The 19,658-nt window shown below is 45.0% G+C and overlaps 1 protein-coding gene across 1 annotated transcript in view; it reads left to right on the plus strand.

Moving 5' to 3' along the window:
- KIF5C (kinesin family member 5C) overlaps positions 1-19,658 on the plus strand; it is a 151,060-nt gene that overhangs the window by 92,309 nt on the left and 39,093 nt on the right. The window contains exons 12-15 of the mRNA XM_026008011.2: positions 7,599-7,774; positions 12,582-12,650; positions 14,769-14,975; positions 17,326-17,472. Coding sequence (XP_025863796.1) covers positions 7,599-7,774; positions 12,582-12,650; positions 14,769-14,975; positions 17,326-17,472 — 599 coding nt within the window. The remainder of the gene's footprint in view (positions 1-7,598; positions 7,775-12,581; positions 12,651-14,768; positions 14,976-17,325; positions 17,473-19,658) is intronic.

Consider the following 19,658-nt stretch of genomic DNA (forward strand, 5'->3'; position numbering starts at 1 on the left):
GACTGAAGACAGATGAGGTGAGGGGGGGGCTTTGCAGTGCCCCTCTAACATCCAGGTGAAGTGCCAAATAAGGAATTAGGTCCAAGGGTGCAGCGCTCCCTCGGAGGCACTGGCTTAGCTGGGGAAATAAATAGAAGTTGAACTTGAGGAAGTGCATGAAGGCATAGGTAGGGGTGAGCTTCCCTATAGAGAGGGCGGGCAGGGAAGAGGAGAGGGAGAGGGTCTTGAGAGCGACCCCCTCTGCCGTTACCCCGTAATCCCTGAGTGGGGGTGATAGAGGAAGGGATCTGCAGAGCCCTCCTGGCCTCCCAAGCTGACATCTGTGTCTTAAAGACAATTTTTTTCCAAAAGCGAAAGTTTGCAAATGTAGAGAAGGAGCGTCGGTGATACAGATTTGAGGCTGGAAGTGTGGCCGGTAGAGGTAGAGCATCGTGGGGCTGGTCCTGGGAGCAGCTGTGAGCGCAGGACGACCTCAGGATTAACGGTCGTGCGTCCAGCCACACAGCCCCGGACGCTGGTCCTGTGCCTAGGCTGGGCCCGAGCCCTCAAGCAGCCCTCGAGGTTTGGTCCGGCCGGGGACTCCCCCATGGTGGCTGCGTCCTGGACAGGGCAGGGCTGTGCGTGTAGGGCGGCGGCCTGCGCACAGCCCTGCCGAGGTTAGGGCTTGGCACGCTCCACTTAGAGGAGCGTGAGACCCACCACACGGGAAGGAAGGCCCTGGGAGCGCCTGCACCAGGCCTCCCTCCTCACAGCGGCGAGCGGGGCTGGTTGGTGTCCCCAGAGGGTGGGCTCTTGAGAGCTGACAGAGAGGAGACGCGGTGCCCTCACCTGTCACCTGTCACCGAGGGACAGGGGATTTCTGACTTTCTTCGGAAACTCGACGTGAGCATCGGCTCCAAACTTGGAGGAGCCCGTGGCCTGGTTCGCATCCCGCCTGGAGGCTGCACAGGCCAGTGGTGGCGTCAGGTGGTGCCGTCCCCGCTGCCGAGGGGGTGCCCGTCCTTTGGGGTGTGTCGGTTCGATCAGCCGTGGAAGATCAAGAGAAGACGCGCGCGTGCCTCCCCCTGCTGCGCTTTCCACTCTGTGCTGTTCTGTAGACTGAGGCAGGGAAAGAAAGGACTGGAAGGGGTAAAATCGCACGATGTCACAGTGGCAGGTTGGGTCCGGGCCGATCCTGTGAAGCGAGGAGGCGGATGGAAGTGGGTCGTCCTGGGACCCGCTGCAGAGAGGGCGTTGGCCGCCCGAGGTCGTGGAGAAGTGGAATGAGCCCCCTGCAGACCGGCTCCCCCCCGGAGCCCCCGCTCCGAACCAGCTTTGAGCGCCTGCGGCTTCGGGGCCTAGCGCAGAACACAAGCCTGCTGGTTTTGTCCTCGGGGCACCGTGGAACTCGGGGCGAACCCGCCACGCTCGGCCGTGCCTCCTCTCTGCGCCTGGCATCGGGCAGGCAGGCTCAGGACACCGCATGCTGGCTGACGGGGAGGCCCTGCCTTGATTTTGTAAGGAAGGAAGAAGGAAGGCCAGGCGCCTTGGGGTGCCGGGGTCGGAACAGGCCCTGCGTGCCTTAAGCAGGACGGGAAGGCACGCGGTATCTGTGAGCGACTCAAGAATCCAAGAACAGCCGAGCAGCCGACCTCACCTGGCAAACCTGGGCCTACTCAGAGGCCAGGCCTCCCAAGGGGCCGCGCCTGCCGTGGATCCCCTCTTGGGTTTCCTCCCCCTTCCTTGCACCCCCTTCCTTGAGGCCCAGAGGCCTGGGAGAGAAGGGAGCCACTGAACGTGGTGCTGGGCCCTCCGCTGGGCTCTCCGACCAGGCCTCCACGCCCTGGAAGATGGAATTCCTCACAAGGAGAATGGGAGCTAAGTGAAAAACACCCACCGGGTCCACGGCACTCTGCTAGTGACATCTTGTGGGCTGAGATCGATCGACAGTCCTTGGAGTCTGGAAGGTGTTGGCAGCTCAGCCTCAGGAGCTCTGTGCAGCCTCTGTGCTTACGGACAGATAGATGCAGGAGGCAGTTGCCACGAGTAGGATTGGTTTTTGGGTTTTTTCCTTCCCAGCTCTGCTGTTTGTTCATCACATACATGGTAAGGACTTGAACATAGGGTTGGATTCAGAGTGAGTGATGGCTCCCGGTTCACCCCGCCGCTTCCCCCAGTTCATCCCAAAGACTCTTGATGGGAGGGTGGGGAGGCGGCGCTGGAATCCCAGGGCCGGGACCCTCGGAAAGGGAATGGGCTCACTTTCCCCATTGCTGCCAGGTCGGTCCTTACACGTGCCCCCTCTTCTTTGATAATTCTTTGAATTTTGCCCTTTATTTTTTAAAGATTTTACTTATTTATGAGAGAGAGAGAAGCGGGCTTCCTGCGGGGAGCCCGAAGAGGCACTGGATCCCAGGACTTCAGCATCACGCCCTGAGCCGAAGGCAGATGATCAACCACTGAGCCCCTCAGGTGTCCCTGAATTTTGCCCGTTTAAAAGCAGCCACATCCTACTGGGGGCTTAAGTCAGAAAAGGAGGCCCTGAAGATCCAGGTGTCAGGAGTGCAGGGAAATGACCCAACAATAGGGCACATCTGCAGTGTCTCATGAATAATTAAATACATTAAATAACAGAATGGATGTAGATTTACCCCATCTGCTGAAGTCATGCAAAGAAATGATTTCATCACAGGCTGGGAAGGCGTGGAAAAATCGGCAATCTCTCTCTAGAACAGATTTGTTCTCCACCATTTAAAACCTGCCAGGCCAGCAGGCTTGCTTTCCCTAACTGGCTGAATCTGTAGCCGGGAGTCTGATCTGGGGCTTTGTGGGACTGTGTGGCCTCGCGTAGCTGGCACACAATTTGCTCTCCTAGCATTAGAGATGTCGAGCATGCCGCCCCTCCCCCGGCCTGGATTCAGGCCTGCAGTAGGAGCTCAGAAGTTAGCGTTTCGTTGGAGACCTCCTGGTTTGTTAGGCTCGCTTCTCTTGAGAGTCCAGCCAGACGCTGTAGAAAGCCTGACCGCTAGGAGCTAGGAGAACGGTGGGGGCTGCCCAAGGGGTCAGGACTGTGAAGAGATTTCGGCGTCCTGGGTGACCAGTTTATTAGAAAATTACTCTAGAAGGGATTAGAAAATGTCTTAAGCTGCTTACAATATTTTTAGGAACTAGGGTGAGAGATGCTATTTGTGTGCAAAATAATCCCATAAAGGAATGACTTTTTTTTTTTTTTTAAACCTCACATTTATATAATGACATCTTGTAGCCAGCTGCTCTTACCCATCTGGCAACTTAAAGATTTCCTTTTAGTTTCTTTGATATAGAAATTACCTGCCATTAGGTCTGCCACTGGGCCTGTTTAATTGGTATTAAAAGAAAGAGCCTCCTTTGCCAGATCTGCTGTGGTTTCTGACGGAAGCTGTGAGTGACCAGCAAATCTCTGCCCCTGGAGTTGCAGAGAGAATGCAATTACCTTTCTATGTTCTCCAGAGGCTTTAGGGACTCAATTTATGAAAAGGATAACTAGCTCGTTGCTATTTCATGTGTGAAATTTTAATGAATTACTGGCAGTCTAATGGTTTTCTTCTTCTTCTTTTTTTTTTTTTTCGAAAAAACAAGAAAAACTAAAAAGCCTGTTTTAGAATTTTTAACTAATAGCCCTAACGAGGATTTTTGATTAGTCTGCCATTCTTGTTTATTGCAATTGATGGATTTTTACTTTTTGTAGAAACGCTATTTATGCCCTCGGGAGGTTTTCGTTTTATAATTAAAATGCTCTGCAAACCTTGTAGGTGTGCTCCAAGTGAATGCTCCTGTGTACACACAAATCTTTTTAGTCCTTAAAGGTAATTACATCTGACAATAGGAAATGCCAGAATGCTTATTTAAAGAAAGGAAAGGTTTCTAGTGGGAGTGGGGGGAGCTTTCATTGTAGAAAATCAGATGCTTTACGGTATTATAAGCTCTTTCCCTATAGACAGCTGGTATAAAGCCTCGGGAAATGAACTAAGAGAAGGAGAAATTTGCTTTAAATGCAAAAAGGGGCATCAAAATAAAAATAGATGCTTATCTTCATTTGGTGGTCCTTTTCCGGTCTTTCCCCACCATATTTTAGGACATTTTTTTTCCTCCGGGGTTTGTTTGCAGCTGTGTGCCTTGTCACAGTCGGTTGTCCCATAATCACCTCGTGGGGCCTTCTCTGGAGACTCTGTCCACTGCAGTGCAGGGAATATTCTCGATTAACGTGGAGAGATTGCCATGGAGACAGATTGCCTAGTGTCAGGTCTCGCATAGTGTTGGGAATTTACAATCCCCAGACGTGTTTGTGAGCCGGACAGTGTAGTTACCAGGGACACTTCTGGAAGTCATTTCCTCCGTCCTTTGAAGGGTAGCAGTGTTGGGGAGAACCAGCTCTCCGTTCCTCTCTGGGCAGGAGCTGTGCTCTCCTACGGATGCCTCCTGCTTTTGTTTCCTGTGTGTTGCTGCTTTGTTCTTCTCGGCCTGAACGGCTGCTGTAAAAAATAATCCTGACTGCCTGACCTTTGGAATATAAACTGGGAAGACCTCCCTGTTTAGATGTAGCTTTGTAGGGGACATGTTGATGCTTTGATTCAGAGAATTGTTTTAGAGAAACCAGAAAGTCGGCTAGTGGTTTCGAATATTGTTTTAGTAATCACAAAAATAAGCCTGAAAGGGACTTGTGTAGTTACATTGTGTTTTATTTTTGGAATCGAGCTACAACCACAAAGGTCTTGTGAAGACCTCAGGAACAGTAATCTCGGAACAAGTAAAAAATACCTGCAAAGCCCGAACAGTTGATAAATCGTTAGGGCGAGGACAGGATAAGAGATGGACTTTAAACAATAATAAGCTTTTGCGTTTTTTTTTTTACGTAGCCTATGGTAATTCAATCTTTAAGAAATGCCATGTTAAAGGAATCATTATTTTTCGTCCTTTACGAAAAAGCAAGCGAAGAGGTTAAACAGAAGATGGACTTGTGATTAATTAGATCAGTTAAAAGATGCAGCGTGGCTCAGCGTCCTGCCACGGTACCGGAGATGTTAGCGAGGTTTGTCGAGTATGTTCAGGGTGCCTCGCGGCGGAGCGTTGGCTGCTTGTCGAACCGCTGTGTTCTTGGACAACTCTGGTACTCAGTGATGCTGCGATTCCTCAGTGGGGAAAAGGGGCAGATTTAGGGTCACTTGCCAGTAGGCTCTAGGGCATCATCCCTGGGCTCCTTAGCTCACCCCAGGCTTGTGGTGGCACTGGCTCTCGGCCATGTGGAACCAAGGAACGTGGGGACTAGGTCTCTTCCAGTGGTGTTTGCATCTCGCCTCTGCACTCGGGGCAAGTTGGCATAGGATGATAGGACTATGTTCTACTGGTTTCTGGTCTAGTGCAGTCAAGAATTGCACCTTCATCAGGCTCAAGCTGCAAGATTAAATTCATGCTGCACTGGATTGCCCTGTTCACAAAGTTCAGAAGGTAGAGCTGAAAAATTAGAGATGCAGTCCTAACCCAACTAGGGGAAAGATTCACCAAAATGTTAGTGGTACACATCTCTGGAGAAGGATCAAAATTGGGAGGTAGGGGTGAAGGAGGGCTTTACAGTTTTTGTGTATGTAATTTGTGGTTAGAAAAAGATAGATCTATATATTTAGGCAAAAAAAGAAAAAAAAAGAAATCCTTGGGAACTAGAATATGGTACTGCTTTTATAGCCTGTGGATTTAGCAGGCCGGAGAGAATATAGATCCTTTAATTGGATGAAATCCAGTCTGTACTGCAAGGTCCTTGATGGATGTTTTAAACCAGGAATTGGAACTGAATGAAATATTGATTTGGTTCAGGTTCAGTTCAAAGACTACTCTGATATTCTGGTTTTGTTTCAGGTCAATAATTTTAGAAAAAGGCGTAGGTACAGTACAGTCTAGATGAGCTTCAGAAGGAAAAAGGGTTGGCTCAGTCTTACATGCAGCAAAGGAATACTTCATTCCACGTTTTGCTTCAAATGGAACTGTGACACAGAAACGAAATCACTGGATGTTAATTTTATTTGACAGGGAGGCCTTCCTACCGTTTTGTGATTATCAGGTGAGATTATGAAATCTTAAGCAGCAAAGCTAACCCATCACAAGGTGTTTTGTTTATATATTCAGATAAATGTGTGCAGTGTCCAGGTGGCTTCCTTGAGGCGTGTTGCATAGTGTTAACAAAGCCACAGATGAGGAGATCCAGTTCTTTTTCTTTTTTCTTTTTTTAGAAATTCCCTCTGTCTTAGGGCAGTTTTCCTGGGGACTTTCCACAAAATGCATTTTATGGGCTGAGAACTGGGTGAGGCTTGGAACATTGCAGACACTCCCTGATTGTAGCAAACTGAGTGTGAAGTCGATGGTAAACATTGTGATGGGAAAGTATGTTTGGTTTTGGTTTGCTTTCCAAAAAGATGTTTGAGAGACTCAGTTGGGCCACATGGTTTTCATAGAATCCTTTTTATGCAGTCTGTCTTTGCAAGGTGATTTTCTGGTTGTGGCTGGCCACTGACCAGCCTGAGAACTTCCCTTTTGCCCTTCAATTTGAATAGTCAAGGTTTTTTGTTTTGTTTTGTTTTGTTTGTTTGTTTTTGATGATTTTATTTATTCATGAGAGACACACAGAAAGAGTCAGAGACACAGGCAGAGGGAGAAGCAGGCTCCCTGCAGGGGAGCCCGATGTGGGACTCCATCCCGGGACCCCGGGGTCACGCCCTGGGCTGAAGGCAGACGCTCAACCACTGAAGCCCCCAGCTGCCTCTTGAATAGTCAAGCTCGGTAATGCTTCCTTCAGAGGCCTCAGCAAACACTGCTCTGTAGACCGAGAAGTAGTAGGTGCCAGTCTGCAGACTGAGAAGTGGTATGCAGGGTGTCCGCGCGATATTCTGGATTGGCTGCTTTTTCTTTCCTGTATCTACTTGACATCATAAGAAATTAGTGTATTTGAAGTCTCCAGGTGAGCCAATTAATTCTGACCTCCTAGGGGAGAGGATGATAGTAGAATATGTGTTTGTGTTATGTCAGTCAGAGCTCCTGGGTCCAGGGCTACCCTGGTTTTCTGCTTCAGATTCAGAGGGTCTCGGATTCAGACTATTACGGCCCTGGAGTGTTCCCCTCAATAGTGATGAATTTCCTTGATTTAACTATTTTTCCTAATGGAATGATATCCTAATTAATTGGTAATTAGGATGCCTCAGAGGTCTGTTTGCCTGTGAATCAACCACTAGATAGAATCTGATTCCAACAAAACCCCAGAATATTCCCCAAAAAAGGGAAAGTGTCTGCAAAAAATTCTGGATGTCCCTGCAAGCTGTATTAATGAAGAGTTTGTGTGGTTGGTGGACCCCGAGTATTTAAGTGATGCATCATGAGACAGGGAGTAGTATATAGTCTTCTTCCTCCTTAGACTAGTTTTGGTCAATTAACTACCACCTTCCTTGCCAAATAAAAAGAACACAAGCTCTGACTTTCTACGACAGCTCTCTATTGTGTCCTCTGTGTCTTTTCATGGGAGTGGGTATTTTTGGAACTCTTCCTGTAGGGTTACATGCTGAATTTCTTCAATCCCCAACCCCTCTCGTGCTTTGCAGGAGAAGCTGTGCCTGAGGATGAACAGATCAATGCTAAGGACCAGAAGACCTTGGAGCCCTGTGATAACACCCCCATCATAGATAATATTGCTCCTGTTGTTGCTGGCATCTCTGCAGAGGAGAAAGAGAAGTATGATGAGGAGATCTCCAGTCTCTACAGACAGCTGGATGATAAGGTCTGTAGCCAGAGATGATAGTCTTCACTCTGGTACCTAGGCTGAAGCTGGCGGGGCCTAGACTTACTGGCCAGAAGCAGCTTCCAGGCCCATGGAGCTGATATAGGGCTGCAGACTGACGTTTACGTCTGTCTCCTTAATATCTGACCTGCTCTTGATTGGAACTTGACTCATGTGGAATGGAAACTTTCATGGAAGTTTGATAGGAAGACCTGGAGAGTTGGTCTAGATAGAGAGTCTTCACTCTGGACATGGGACTGGGGCTGATCACTGCATGAGAATAGGGGTGGTGTGAGTTGCATGATCTTTGTGTAATTGTCCCTTCTATTTTTCTCTGGGCCTGTGCCTCACCTCTTGAAAACTTGAACGGTAGTGCCAGCTGTAGGGACAAGGTGGTGACTCCTAAAGCTAATATTCTTTAATCATGTAGCTCTCAGGCCCTGGGATGAGGAACCAATGGTAGTGGCTTGTGGTCTGACAGCTTTGCCTTTATTGGTGAATCTGTTTTCAGGGGCTTACTCTTGAATGAAGTAGTTGGAACATGCTGTTAGGGATGTCCAATTCTATGGCAAACTTTTGGGACTCAAAAGTCATGTAAATGCACAAGTTGGAATGGAAGAAAAGAGACCTTGGAGAACACTGTATATCATTCGTCCCCAGTGAAGGTCGGGTTAGGAATCCCAGAGGCATAGGAAATTAAATTGATGTCTCATGTGATCTTGGCATATTGCCCTTGGAATATTCTAAATCCTTTCGGTTCATTTCATCAAGGTTGCTGATATTTTTAGTCTGATTTAATCTTTTCTGCTGTGGTTCAGCTTGGAGTGCTTGGGGACACCTCTGGTTTGGCTGAAACAGCTTTGTTAACATTGCTATTAATCTTACGGGCCTGAAAAAAAAAATCTTATGGGCCTGGCTATTCTGAGTGAAGCTCAGTCCGTATCACCTTTACGAGCAAAGTGTGAAGCTAGTTCTGCTTATCTGTGACTCTGGGAATTCGTGTTGTAACCACAGTGTTAAACTGGGGGCACCCCGCCCTTCTGGCAACCTCTTTGATGAGACAGTCACACCCTTAGAGCGGTGTTAAGTGCCCTTTAGGCACTTGACATACTATTATCCTTCCATGTCTAACCAGATACGATTATGCAAAATCTCAAACTAAGAGAAAAAGAAGATCAATAGTAAGGTAAAAGTGGATGCAGTTTCTTGATTTCTCCGAAGAAACACTATTGTTTAAACCTACTACAGTTTCCTTTTTCATTTTAGAATTGATAGGTTCACTTTAGTAATCCCTAAAGAATTTCGGTTGATGAATGATAACCTGGTTCTATACTTTGTTTTCTACGAAGAGACTCCTGCCATGGTTGGAATGGGCATCATTTGCTTTGGTAGCCTAAGGAGCTTTCAGTGTTTGGAGTCTCGGATGCAGCTTCTGGAGTGTAGTGATGAGGACTGAGTCAGTGAGCGAGGGAAATGCCATGCTTGGGGGTGTCCAGTTGGTAGCTGGCGGAGCTGACCTTAGAGTCTCTGCCTCCTGATGACAAGCCTACAGCACTCCCTGTGACGTCATTTTCCTAGAGCATTCACTTGGAAGACCCTCTAAAGCACACATTTCAGGGTTATCGTTTGTGTTCCATCACAGGGGGTCGCTGAGATCTGAGAGAGCACTGACCAGCCTCAGCCACAGAGGGCACCAGTGCTGTGGTCTGACCTTAGTGACTCTCCCCTTGGGCTGCCTGGTGATGCCTTATCAGCTGTCATTCTTCCTTGTCCTCCTCTTAAAGATTCTAGAAGGTTTTTCATGCTTCTGATGAGAGGTGGTTTGATAGTTTTGAGAATATGCGAGTTGAGGCATGGCATCTTTATAGGTTATTGAGTGGTAGAGCTGAAAGTATCTAGGTCTAGATGAGAAGCTAGCCTGGGCAGGTCGGGGGAATGGGTTACATGACTTGGCTGGTTTATATCACCCCCGTAGGTGGCAGGGCTGGAATGAGGCTGTGTATCTTTTGGCTCCCAGTCCTGTGGTCATCTCGTTTGGGTCTTAGCCCTTTACACGAGGAGCTTGTCAACCCTAATGAGTCTAATTATAGAATGTGGTAGGAGAAAGACTATATGTGGTCTCCTCCCAGCTGTTCCCTCTGCCCCTCTGCGCTGTCTCTCCAAGGGTCTAAGGACAGGTACTGTCCAAGGCAGGACCGTGTGATGGAAAAACATACACTTTAGAGTCTGACATGTGTCTTAATAGTGCTGGGCTTGGACTGATGAATGGCCTACCCTGCTGGTGGTACTTTTCTCATCTGCAACATGGGGCTTGTATCTGGTTCCCCCCAAAAGTTGTAGCAGGGATAAAAGTTTCTGGGGTGTAGCAGTTGATCAGTAAATAGTAGTTTCTTTCTTTCTCTTCTGGGTTCTGTTTACTTATGGGAGAATGTCATCCTGTGTGGTATCTGCGGGGTGGTGGTGCAAAGGTGGGTTGCAAGCAGAGTTACAAGATGAGCAAGTTGGCGCTGGCACTGTTTCTTTTGTTTTCTCATCTCCTCCAATACTAGGATTCTATTGGAAATGTGTGAGAGGAATTAAGTGCAAGTAGAAATAGAAGTTGAACCTTATTTCACTGATTACCATTGCAACAAAATGTTTTTTTTATAATTAAAGGTGGCCCGTGACCAGTTGGCAACTCACCATTTCAGATATATGAAAATTCAAGAACAAGAGTATTTTCTGAAAAGTGCTTTGGAATCTGTTATGTATGACTAGACCTTAACAGTCAGCATCGGAGTGAGCTCGTTCTAAGGAATACACTCGAGTGTATAGACGTAGCCTGTGCAGCACATTTTATTCTGGAGGTTTTGAAAAAATTTCAGGATTATGATAGACTATGCTCATTCCTTGGAGAAGTCGCCTTCACAGAGGCTGAGTGTAGTCTTGGCAGTGTCTCTGGTACAAGTGATTCGTGGTCTTATAATGTAATCCCTGCTCCTCACATCCTTCCCAGATGGGCTGATGGCCCTGTTTCCTAACGGTACCTCAGAAATCACTGTACCTGCCTTGTCACCTGTCAGAGAGGAAGCCTGCGATCTTCAGGCTCTGAGTGAACACAGAAGAACAAAGGGCGGGCTTCACTGTTGTGCTTCTCTTCTGATTTCTGTCCCTTGTAGCCATTGCTGATGTGTCCCAGGGGAAGGGATGGCAGCTCCCTGCTGTTAAACTCCTCGAGTCTTTTATGTTAAGTTGTTTAATATTTATGTGCCAAGGAACATAAACACAAAATTGTTCCTGGTAACTGACGTTCTAAGTTTATAAAGTAGAAGAGGAAATATGCCCTACAGAGTAGTCTCCTAGTTGTGCAAGTCCCATTTTTTTGGCAGTTTCACTCTGGTGTAATTTCCCTAATTCTCCTGCCAGAAATTGGATTTGGGGAGAAAAGTCATAAGTATTTTGTTGAACCATTAAAGAAACATTGGAGTGAAAAGTTCGGTAGAAACAAGGCTCCCTGAACAGAAAAATAAGGCCAAAAGGTGTCCTCCACAAAGGACAATGAGATACAGATCTTGTAATCCTGATTTTAGAATTTTCTTGCTCCATGGAAAGTGTCACACGGAGTCCATCTGATTTAAATGTATGCATAGACCCGACCAAATAGGCCAGAGAATATCCCATGGACAAGTGGGGTTCTACACCCCAGGCCCTTGAGTTCACTCCTGAACACTGGAAAGGGCAGAAGGTGTGGCACGTGGGTTTTTACAAGCTGCCCTGAGGACACCTGGGTGGCACCTGGCACAGAGGGACCCAAGGATACGGAATCTGACTCTGCTTGGGGTTTAAAGCCCGGAAGGGTTGTCAAATGGGATTTTCCCTGTTTGTAAGGGAGGGATACACGTGAAGCCAAGTTGTTCTTAGCAGGCTAGGCATCACATTTGCATTTTGAATTCATGACAGTGTTTGTAGGGAAGGCTGAGCCTGCTCTGGTTAAGGGCTGTCCACCCACCGCTCTGCCCGCACTGGGGGGACCGCACTGGGGGAGCAGACGCGATTGCCCTGGGTGGCTGGGCCGCGGGAGGCGCGTAGCTCTGGCTTTGGCGCAGCAGCACCTAGTGGCAGCAAGTGAGAGCGAGGGAAGCACAGTGGAGAGGAGGTTTCCCACTTTTAACGATAGGCAGGAAAGGAAGCCCTCATGTTTCTGCCTCCCCCACTACCTTGAGTTTTTTTTTGTTGTTGTTGCTGTTTTTTTTCAAACTGGCAAGAAAATTAACTTCTAATCAAGAGGGAGAGCTGCTCATGCCCAAGATTAATTCTCTAGTGCATGTTTTCCAATCTCTCTAACTAAGAGATTTGAAGTGGAAATATTGGTCTCTCCTACCGATCATGTGGCAGCATTCCTGGTCATTGATGTGTTTGACGAGATTTGGAACATGAATATATTACAGTGCAGATGGTTAGAAGTTCACTGTCTTATTTTTTTTTATTAGCGTCTTTGAACTGGGAGGCATAGCTCCAAAGTCCCTTTCAATTCCTAAACCCTAGCTCTCTGATTTCTGGATGAGCAGAAATTGAGTTGAATGTGCAGGCTATTATATATCCCAGAAAACCCAGATGTTTCACCTGCTGAGAAAGGTGGGCACAGAGGTGTTTTAACCCAATCAAGATCCCAGAGCCAATCTCTCATCTATGGGGAAGCACCACCATTCCCCTCATCTTATTAGCAAGCTTACAGCTGGCATCCTGGTATCCCACTGTCGTCGGGAAGCCAGGATATCAAAAATGACATAACTAACCCCAAAACATTAAACATGATGTTTCGTTTCAGGATGATGAAATTAACCAGCAGAGCCAGCTGGCTGAAAAGCTAAAGCAACAGATGTTGGATCAGGACGAGGTAAAGAATGCAATAAATTTTTTTTATGAAGTTCTCTTATTAGTCTTTGTTGTTGATGTTTGTTCCAGAAATTTAATTTGCAAAGAATTTTTTTCAAAAATCATTGAATCATGTGGACATTTCTTGGTAGATTTCCTTTCAGTGCCTGTTAAAAGCTGATTTTAGAAAATAAATGTCTGACTTTGTAGAGCTCTGAGGTTTTGAGAGTGAGTAGCTGGTTGCTGCAGTGAGTCTTTGAAGTGCAGAGATAAAGGAGTTTGGTGCTTGGGCAAGGATGATTCTGATTCCACATACCCAGTGCCCAGCACTCCCCCTGTTGCTGGCTATTTTCATTTTTTTTTCCAGCTTTGCAAATCAGCCAGCTCAGGTCTTTGATACACACTGTGTTCTCATGCTATCTTGTAGGAAGTAAAAAAAATAAAAATAAAAACAAAAGTAGAGATGGAGGGGAGGGTGAAGCAAAGAGGAAAGGGCTCCAAGGGCTCAACTGGTATGTGTTTAATATAGTAAAAAGGAGGCAAATTGTTTTCAGCCTTTCCATGGATGGCATTCAGTCCTCCAGTGAACGTGCCAAGTATTTTACAAACAGGAACCTAAGTAAAGGTTAGATAGCCAATCTGTCACACATAGATGATTAGTGGTTCTCCTGCTGAGGACCATCGAAGTATTTTTTTTTTCTCTTCTGTGCTTTAGTATGCTTTCTGCTTTGTTGTTAAAATGCTATGGATGGGATCATATGATACAATTCTAGCAGGTGGCTTGGGTTCATGTCCTCAGTCCCAGCCTTCCATAGACCTAATTCTCTTTATAGCCATTCCTTTGTCTTCCTTTTTTGTTTTCCTTTGTTGTTTCAGGGCAATGACCATACCTCCTGTGCAAACAATACCCTTGGTAGGGAGATCATCTATGCCTTTGCAATCAGATCAATCATTTTTAAATTGATTTTTGTCTTAACTATAGTTGGGTCTTCCATCTGCTTGGTGTTCCCTGCCTTCTTCCTCCTATTCTATTCCTTTGCATCTCCAACTTGGTACAACTGTCTATGATAAACTTCCTTTTTCTTACAGTTAAAACTCAGTATTTTTTTTTTCTATTCTACCAAGGCAATATATGTTCTATATAAGAAAAATCAGAAAATATAATCGGCACAAAGATAATGAACACATCCGTAAGCCTAGTCATTCACTTTTAACTAATGTTAACGTTTGGGATATGTCCTTCTACACATTCATGATGAATGTTAAGAAAAAATGACAGTTGCCCGTTTTTACTGTTTCGGTTGACTCTGAAATCAACCTGTTTACAATGTGAAATAGCAGTAAGGTTAACGAGCCATACAAGTATTGTCATCATTGTCCTCAGAGATGACTCTCTTCATTGTTCCTTCTATGTTCAACATTTGGAATAGCCAGCCAGCTACAGAGTATGGTGATTTTTGATATGTGATCAATTCTTTAGTTAAGCCTCTGCAGGTTTATTTTTTCCCTTTTATTTTTTTAAAGATTTTATTTATTTATTCATGAGAGACACGGGCAGAGGGAGAAGCAGGCTCCCTGCAGGGAGCCTGATGTCGGACTCGGTCCCAGGACTCCGGAGTCATGAGACACTCAACCACTGAGCCACTCAGGTGCCCCAAGCCTATGCAGCTTTAAACTTTAAAACAAACAAACAAACAAAAAAAAAACACAACCAAAAAAACTCTAGAAAGAAAAAGAAACAGATTTTTGAAGCCTCATGCTATTTTTTTTTAAATATTGTCTAGATATACAGTAGGGTTTCTAGTCATCCTCAGCATCCTATATCTGTTATTTTCTGTTTTCTGTTTTTTGTTTTTTTTTCTAGAGAGAGAGAGAGAGTGAGTGGGCGAGCAGGGGGAAGGGCAAAGGGATACAGACAATCTTAAGAGGCTCCACACCCAGTGCAGAGCCTGACTCGGGGCTCAGTCTCATGACCCTGAGATCATGACCTGAGCTGAAATTTAGAAGCAACGCTTAACTGACTGAGCTACTCAGGGGCCCTTCTCTATCTGTTTTTAAAATTACTTTATATTGAACAGTGCACAGCACAGAAACACTTGAACATTATGTTTATCAGTTCCATGCCATCTCATTTCCTCAGCTTTTGGCTTCCACAAGAAGAGACTATGAGAAGATCCAGGAAGAGCTGACACGTCTCCAGATTGAGAATGAGGCAGCCAAAGATGAAGTGAAGGAAGTTCTCCAGGCCCTGGAAGAGCTGGCTGTCAATTACGACCAGAAGTCACAGGAAGTGGAGGACAAGACCAGAGCCAATGAGCAGCTGACAGATGAGCTGGCCCAGAAAACGGTTGGAATATTTGTGTCTAGGGGCTGGGACTTTTTGGTTGCTGTTCCTGTACGTATGTTGATGTCTGTTGACAGACACTGTATAGGAAGGCAGTTGGCAGAATGGTTTTTCAGCGTTAGAGGCATTCTCTGAAGTCTCCCAATAATTGCAATACTTCACGTATGTGATTTTTGTGTGCTTATTCCATAACTGCATATTGTTTTATATCCAGGGGTCTATAACGTTAGCAGGGATGCCTTGCAAGTGGTTGAGAGAGTGCAGACTTTGGAACCACAAAAAATCCTAGTTAACATTTTGACTTTACAACTATTAGCCCTTAATTGAGACATTTAAACTCTGTGAATATTTATTCCCTTATCTGTAAAAATGGCATTAATAGCATGCTCCTTTCAGTACATGAGAATTAGAGACAATTGACAGAAAGCACTTAGTGAAGGCCTGTGTATATGCTAGAATGCCAGGAAATATATCTCAAATACTATATTAACAAGTGAGACTGGGTGGTTGATAGAAGCTATGGATTTCACGTCTTGTTTACACCCTCCTGAGTAAACCCATCCCTTCCCCACAACTTCTTGTCCTAGCCTAGGACTGATGGATTTGGTTTATTTGTTGTCCTGTTGTAAGCTGGTGCTTTAGTCTGCACATTTCCTAATTTTCACATTCTGCCGGTGAAAGAAGCTGCAGGTTCTGCACAGTGAGCTAGTGGCAGCAGGGCCAGTGAGCATTTGGGGAGGTGGCTGGCGGTAGGATGTTTCCATTTTGTCCCTTTCTACTTGGAAAATGGGTGGTGGGGAGCCGAGTGGCTGTAACCAGCTGCCCTTGGCACCTTGACCCAATGGCCTGGTATCATGGGATTGTGCCCAGCCTGCTTTGTGGAAAACATCCAGTCCTCCCAGGCAAGGAGTAGCAGATGGTACAGGAAAGCTCTAATCTGCTGACCGTAGAGCTGATGGAAAATGCTCCTAACTCTGTATATTCAACTGCATTTTTAAATGGCTCCACAAGATGGGATCTACTGCTTCTGTGGGTTTAAAAAACAAAACGAAATAAGCAGTGGCAATGCCATAACAAAACTAAAAAGAAGCAGGAAAACAAACCAGAAGTCCCTTAGGACAAAGGAGGAGACTTAGATTTTTCTCCACTGACTGTTTTCTACAGGCTTCTTTAATTAGTCCTTCATATTATTTGCATCTCAAAACAATGGAACATTTTCCATAATATAGTTCTTATTTTCTGCCAAGCCCAAGTATTACTAGACTGTTTTAGGGTACTATTTTTAGTCAGACCATTAAAAAGTGCTCTGGTATAATAGCTGCATATGGAAGACTTGCAGAAGCGTCTTTGCATTAACCTCCACAGCTCTGCAATTTAAGGAAATTATTTTCTTTGTTGGTCAAGTTAATATCAAGACACCAAAATATGGCTATTCTGTTGATGTTGAGTTCATTAAGTTAGTTAATTCTAAATATCTACCTTTTGGTAACAGACATGAGGGATGGAGAAAAGATGGGTTGTTGATGTTTGGCAGGAAAATGGAGCTCTATGTTAAGATGAAGACTCGGCTAATTTTGAGAAGAGACGAAGAGTGTTCAATTTGGGTTCACTGAGAAGATTAGAAAACTGTATTTTATTTTTTAAGAAATATTTTATTCATTCATTCATTCATTCATTCATTCATGAGACACACACACACACACACACACAGAGAGAGAGAGAGAGAGAGAGAGAGAGAGACAGGCAGAGGGAGAAGCAGGCTCCATGCAGGGAGCCCAATGCAGGACTCAGTCCAGGAACCCTGGGATCATGCCCTGAGCCGAAAGCAGATGCTCAACTGTTGAGCCACCCAGGCATCCCTAGAAAACTTTTTAGAAGTTGTTTTCTAAACTCATGAATATTTCTCGGGTCTTCCTGACCCATCTATTAGTATGAAGTCAGATGGGAATTTGGAAGTGGTCCAGGGAGCAGGTCTAAGGTCTATTTGGATGTGGTGGTGGGGATGCTTGCAGGTGTTTGGACCCTGGAGAATGAGGACTGAAACAGAACATCTCACGGGGAGGAGCATGGAATCACACATTATCAGCCTAAGGGCTCCTTTTCGACTATTTTTAATGACATTTCACTGACTTGCAAATTGTCGTGTGATACGGAGACATATCAGGCCAAGACAAATTCTCCTTTTTATCAAAGAAGGCAGTAAGGTACTGTAGTTTGACTTAGAACTCTTTCGTTGAAATCACATGAAATGATAAAAGAATTCCATCCTACATTATGTTGTTGTTCTTTGCAATGCAGTGGGTATGAATTGATGGGCAGCTCTTTTAATTTGCTGTTAAAATGTGTTTTTCAGACGACATTGACAACCACACAGAGAGAACTGAGCCAGCTACAAGAGCTTAGCAACCACCAGAAAAAGAGGGCTACTGAGATTCTGAATTTGCTGTTGAAGGATCTGGGGGAGATAGGTGGAATTATCGGCACCAATGATGTGAAGACTGTAAGCCAGCCCCTCTCTTACCCCCCCACCTGCTCTTATAATGGTGTGATCCTAAGCAAACAGGGTCTGTGTTTTATTCTCTTGAGTATCCAATGCTTTGCGTGGTGCTTTGCACCTGCCACGTGCTCAGAATATTGGCATGAACAAACCAAGGGCTGATTGGCTAAGCGAATGACTGGTTGGGTATGGTGGAGGAGAAGAAAATTACCTTTCGAATATAGGAAATGTCTTCAAATTTTGATAAGCCTTCTTCAAATCGGGTTATTTCTCAGACTTATATGCCAATTCCAGGAGTTTGGAATTGTATAGGTTAAGCAACACTTCTAGTCTCAGAATTGTGTTTCTCCTTTTCTGTGAGAACCTAACAGAATAAAAATTCCCCAGACAATTAGTATGAATTAGGAAAGCTTTCAGCTGAAAGTAATAGGATTCTAACAGTGGCTTAAAAAATAAATCCACATTTAATTATTCACAATATGAGAATTTTGTGTAGAATTTGCTATTCAGGTTGTGATCTGTGTCACCTGGGAGTTTGTTGGAACTATAGATTCTTTGGGCCACCGCAGACCAGTCAAACTAGAATCTTCATTTTAACAAGATTGCCTGGGTCATTCTAACCTTATTAAAGTTGCAGAGGCAAATTTTGATCCAACAATGTCAAGGAATCGGGCCTTTTCTTTGTTTCCTTTCTAGTTTTGTTAGCTTGTTAGCTTCTCACATCTGTAGACTTTTGTCTCGTGCTAGCAAGATAGCTGCTAGAGCACCAACCATCGTATCGTCACACAACCACATCCGAGGCAGGATGGGCTGAAGAGGCAGCCAACTTTCAACTAAGAGGGAACTATATCTCATAAGTCCCTATAGATGTCCCTTATACCTTGTTAGCCAGAATTGGATCACATGGTCACCCCGAATTGCAAGAGAAATTGTGAAAGCAAAGAGAAGTAGTATTGCTATGATTGGCTTCAACCAACCGTGATTTATCCCCTGGAGTTGTACAGCCTGGTGCCCCTGATAGCAAGGAAGGTAAGGGAGGGAGGAAGAATGGGGTGGTATGAAGTTGTCCATGTGCTAGGAATAGAGGGGTAAGAGAGCATACATAATGCTATCAGCTAAGAACAAGGAACAGTTAGCCATGATATAGAAAGAGATATAGGATAAAGATATTTTTTTTAAGATTTTATGTATTTGAGAGAGAAAGAGAGCATGTGAAAGAGAAAGAGAGAGCATGAGCAGAGGGAGAAGCAGATTCCCTTCTGAGCAGGGAACCCAATGTGGGGCTCGACCCCAGGGCCCTGAGATCATGACCTGGGCCGAAGGCAGACACTTAACAGCTGAGCCACCCAGGTGCCCCTGAGAGAGATAGTTTTAAAAATAGCTTTATAAGTATATGGTCTGAAAAGTTTTGATGTTTTATATCCTCATGAAACCATTACCACGGTAAGATAACATATCCATCACTCCCAGAAGTTTATAGGACTGTTTCTAGTCTCTATTTTATTGATCTAATTGTTATACTAAAACCACAGTTGTGATTACTGTTGCTTTATAATAATAATAACACAACACCTTGTACAGAGTAGCCATGGGTACATGTGGTGGATTTTGGCAAGCCAAAGAATGGAAGGCTCAACTTTCACTTCACGAGCCCCTAAAATCAAAATCTTTGAGGTTAGCTTTTAAAGGCTGAGTTCTCCATCAGTCTGCTTTGTGAGAACACTCAGACTTTGAGCTGGGATTGTTAAATACTAGAAAAGGCTCCCCCAATTCCTTCTGTTTATAGACATTTCTGGGAAACATAGAAATCTATTCTTAGATGATATCACAGATCTAGGTGTAGAGTATACGACCTCTTGTAAACCTAATCCTTCTTTCATAGAACCTCTATTGTAACTGAATATTTCATGAATCTTTGCGAATGAATCTAATTTTAGCACAGAATTCTCAGATACTATAAGATTAATCCTATTCAGCTCCAGTTCGGTGGCTTTATGTTTGAGAATTTAATTTTTAGAAGCATGCATTGGTGTGTAGAAGGATGCATTGGTGTGGAGCTGTAAACTTCTGAGACTCGGGTGATTAAGTGGCCCTTGCAGTATGAAGGTGGAGTTGATTTATGAGAAGTTGGCGCCTGCTTCTGATAATGATCAAGGAAGATATTTTTATGCTAAGTTCTAAAATAGAGC

The sequence above is a fragment of the Vulpes vulpes genome, chromosome 5 (genome assembly GCF_048418805.1).
Source record: "Vulpes vulpes isolate BD-2025 chromosome 5, VulVul3, whole genome shotgun sequence".
NCBI classification, from domain to species: Eukaryota; Metazoa; Chordata; class Mammalia; order Carnivora; family Canidae; genus Vulpes; species Vulpes vulpes.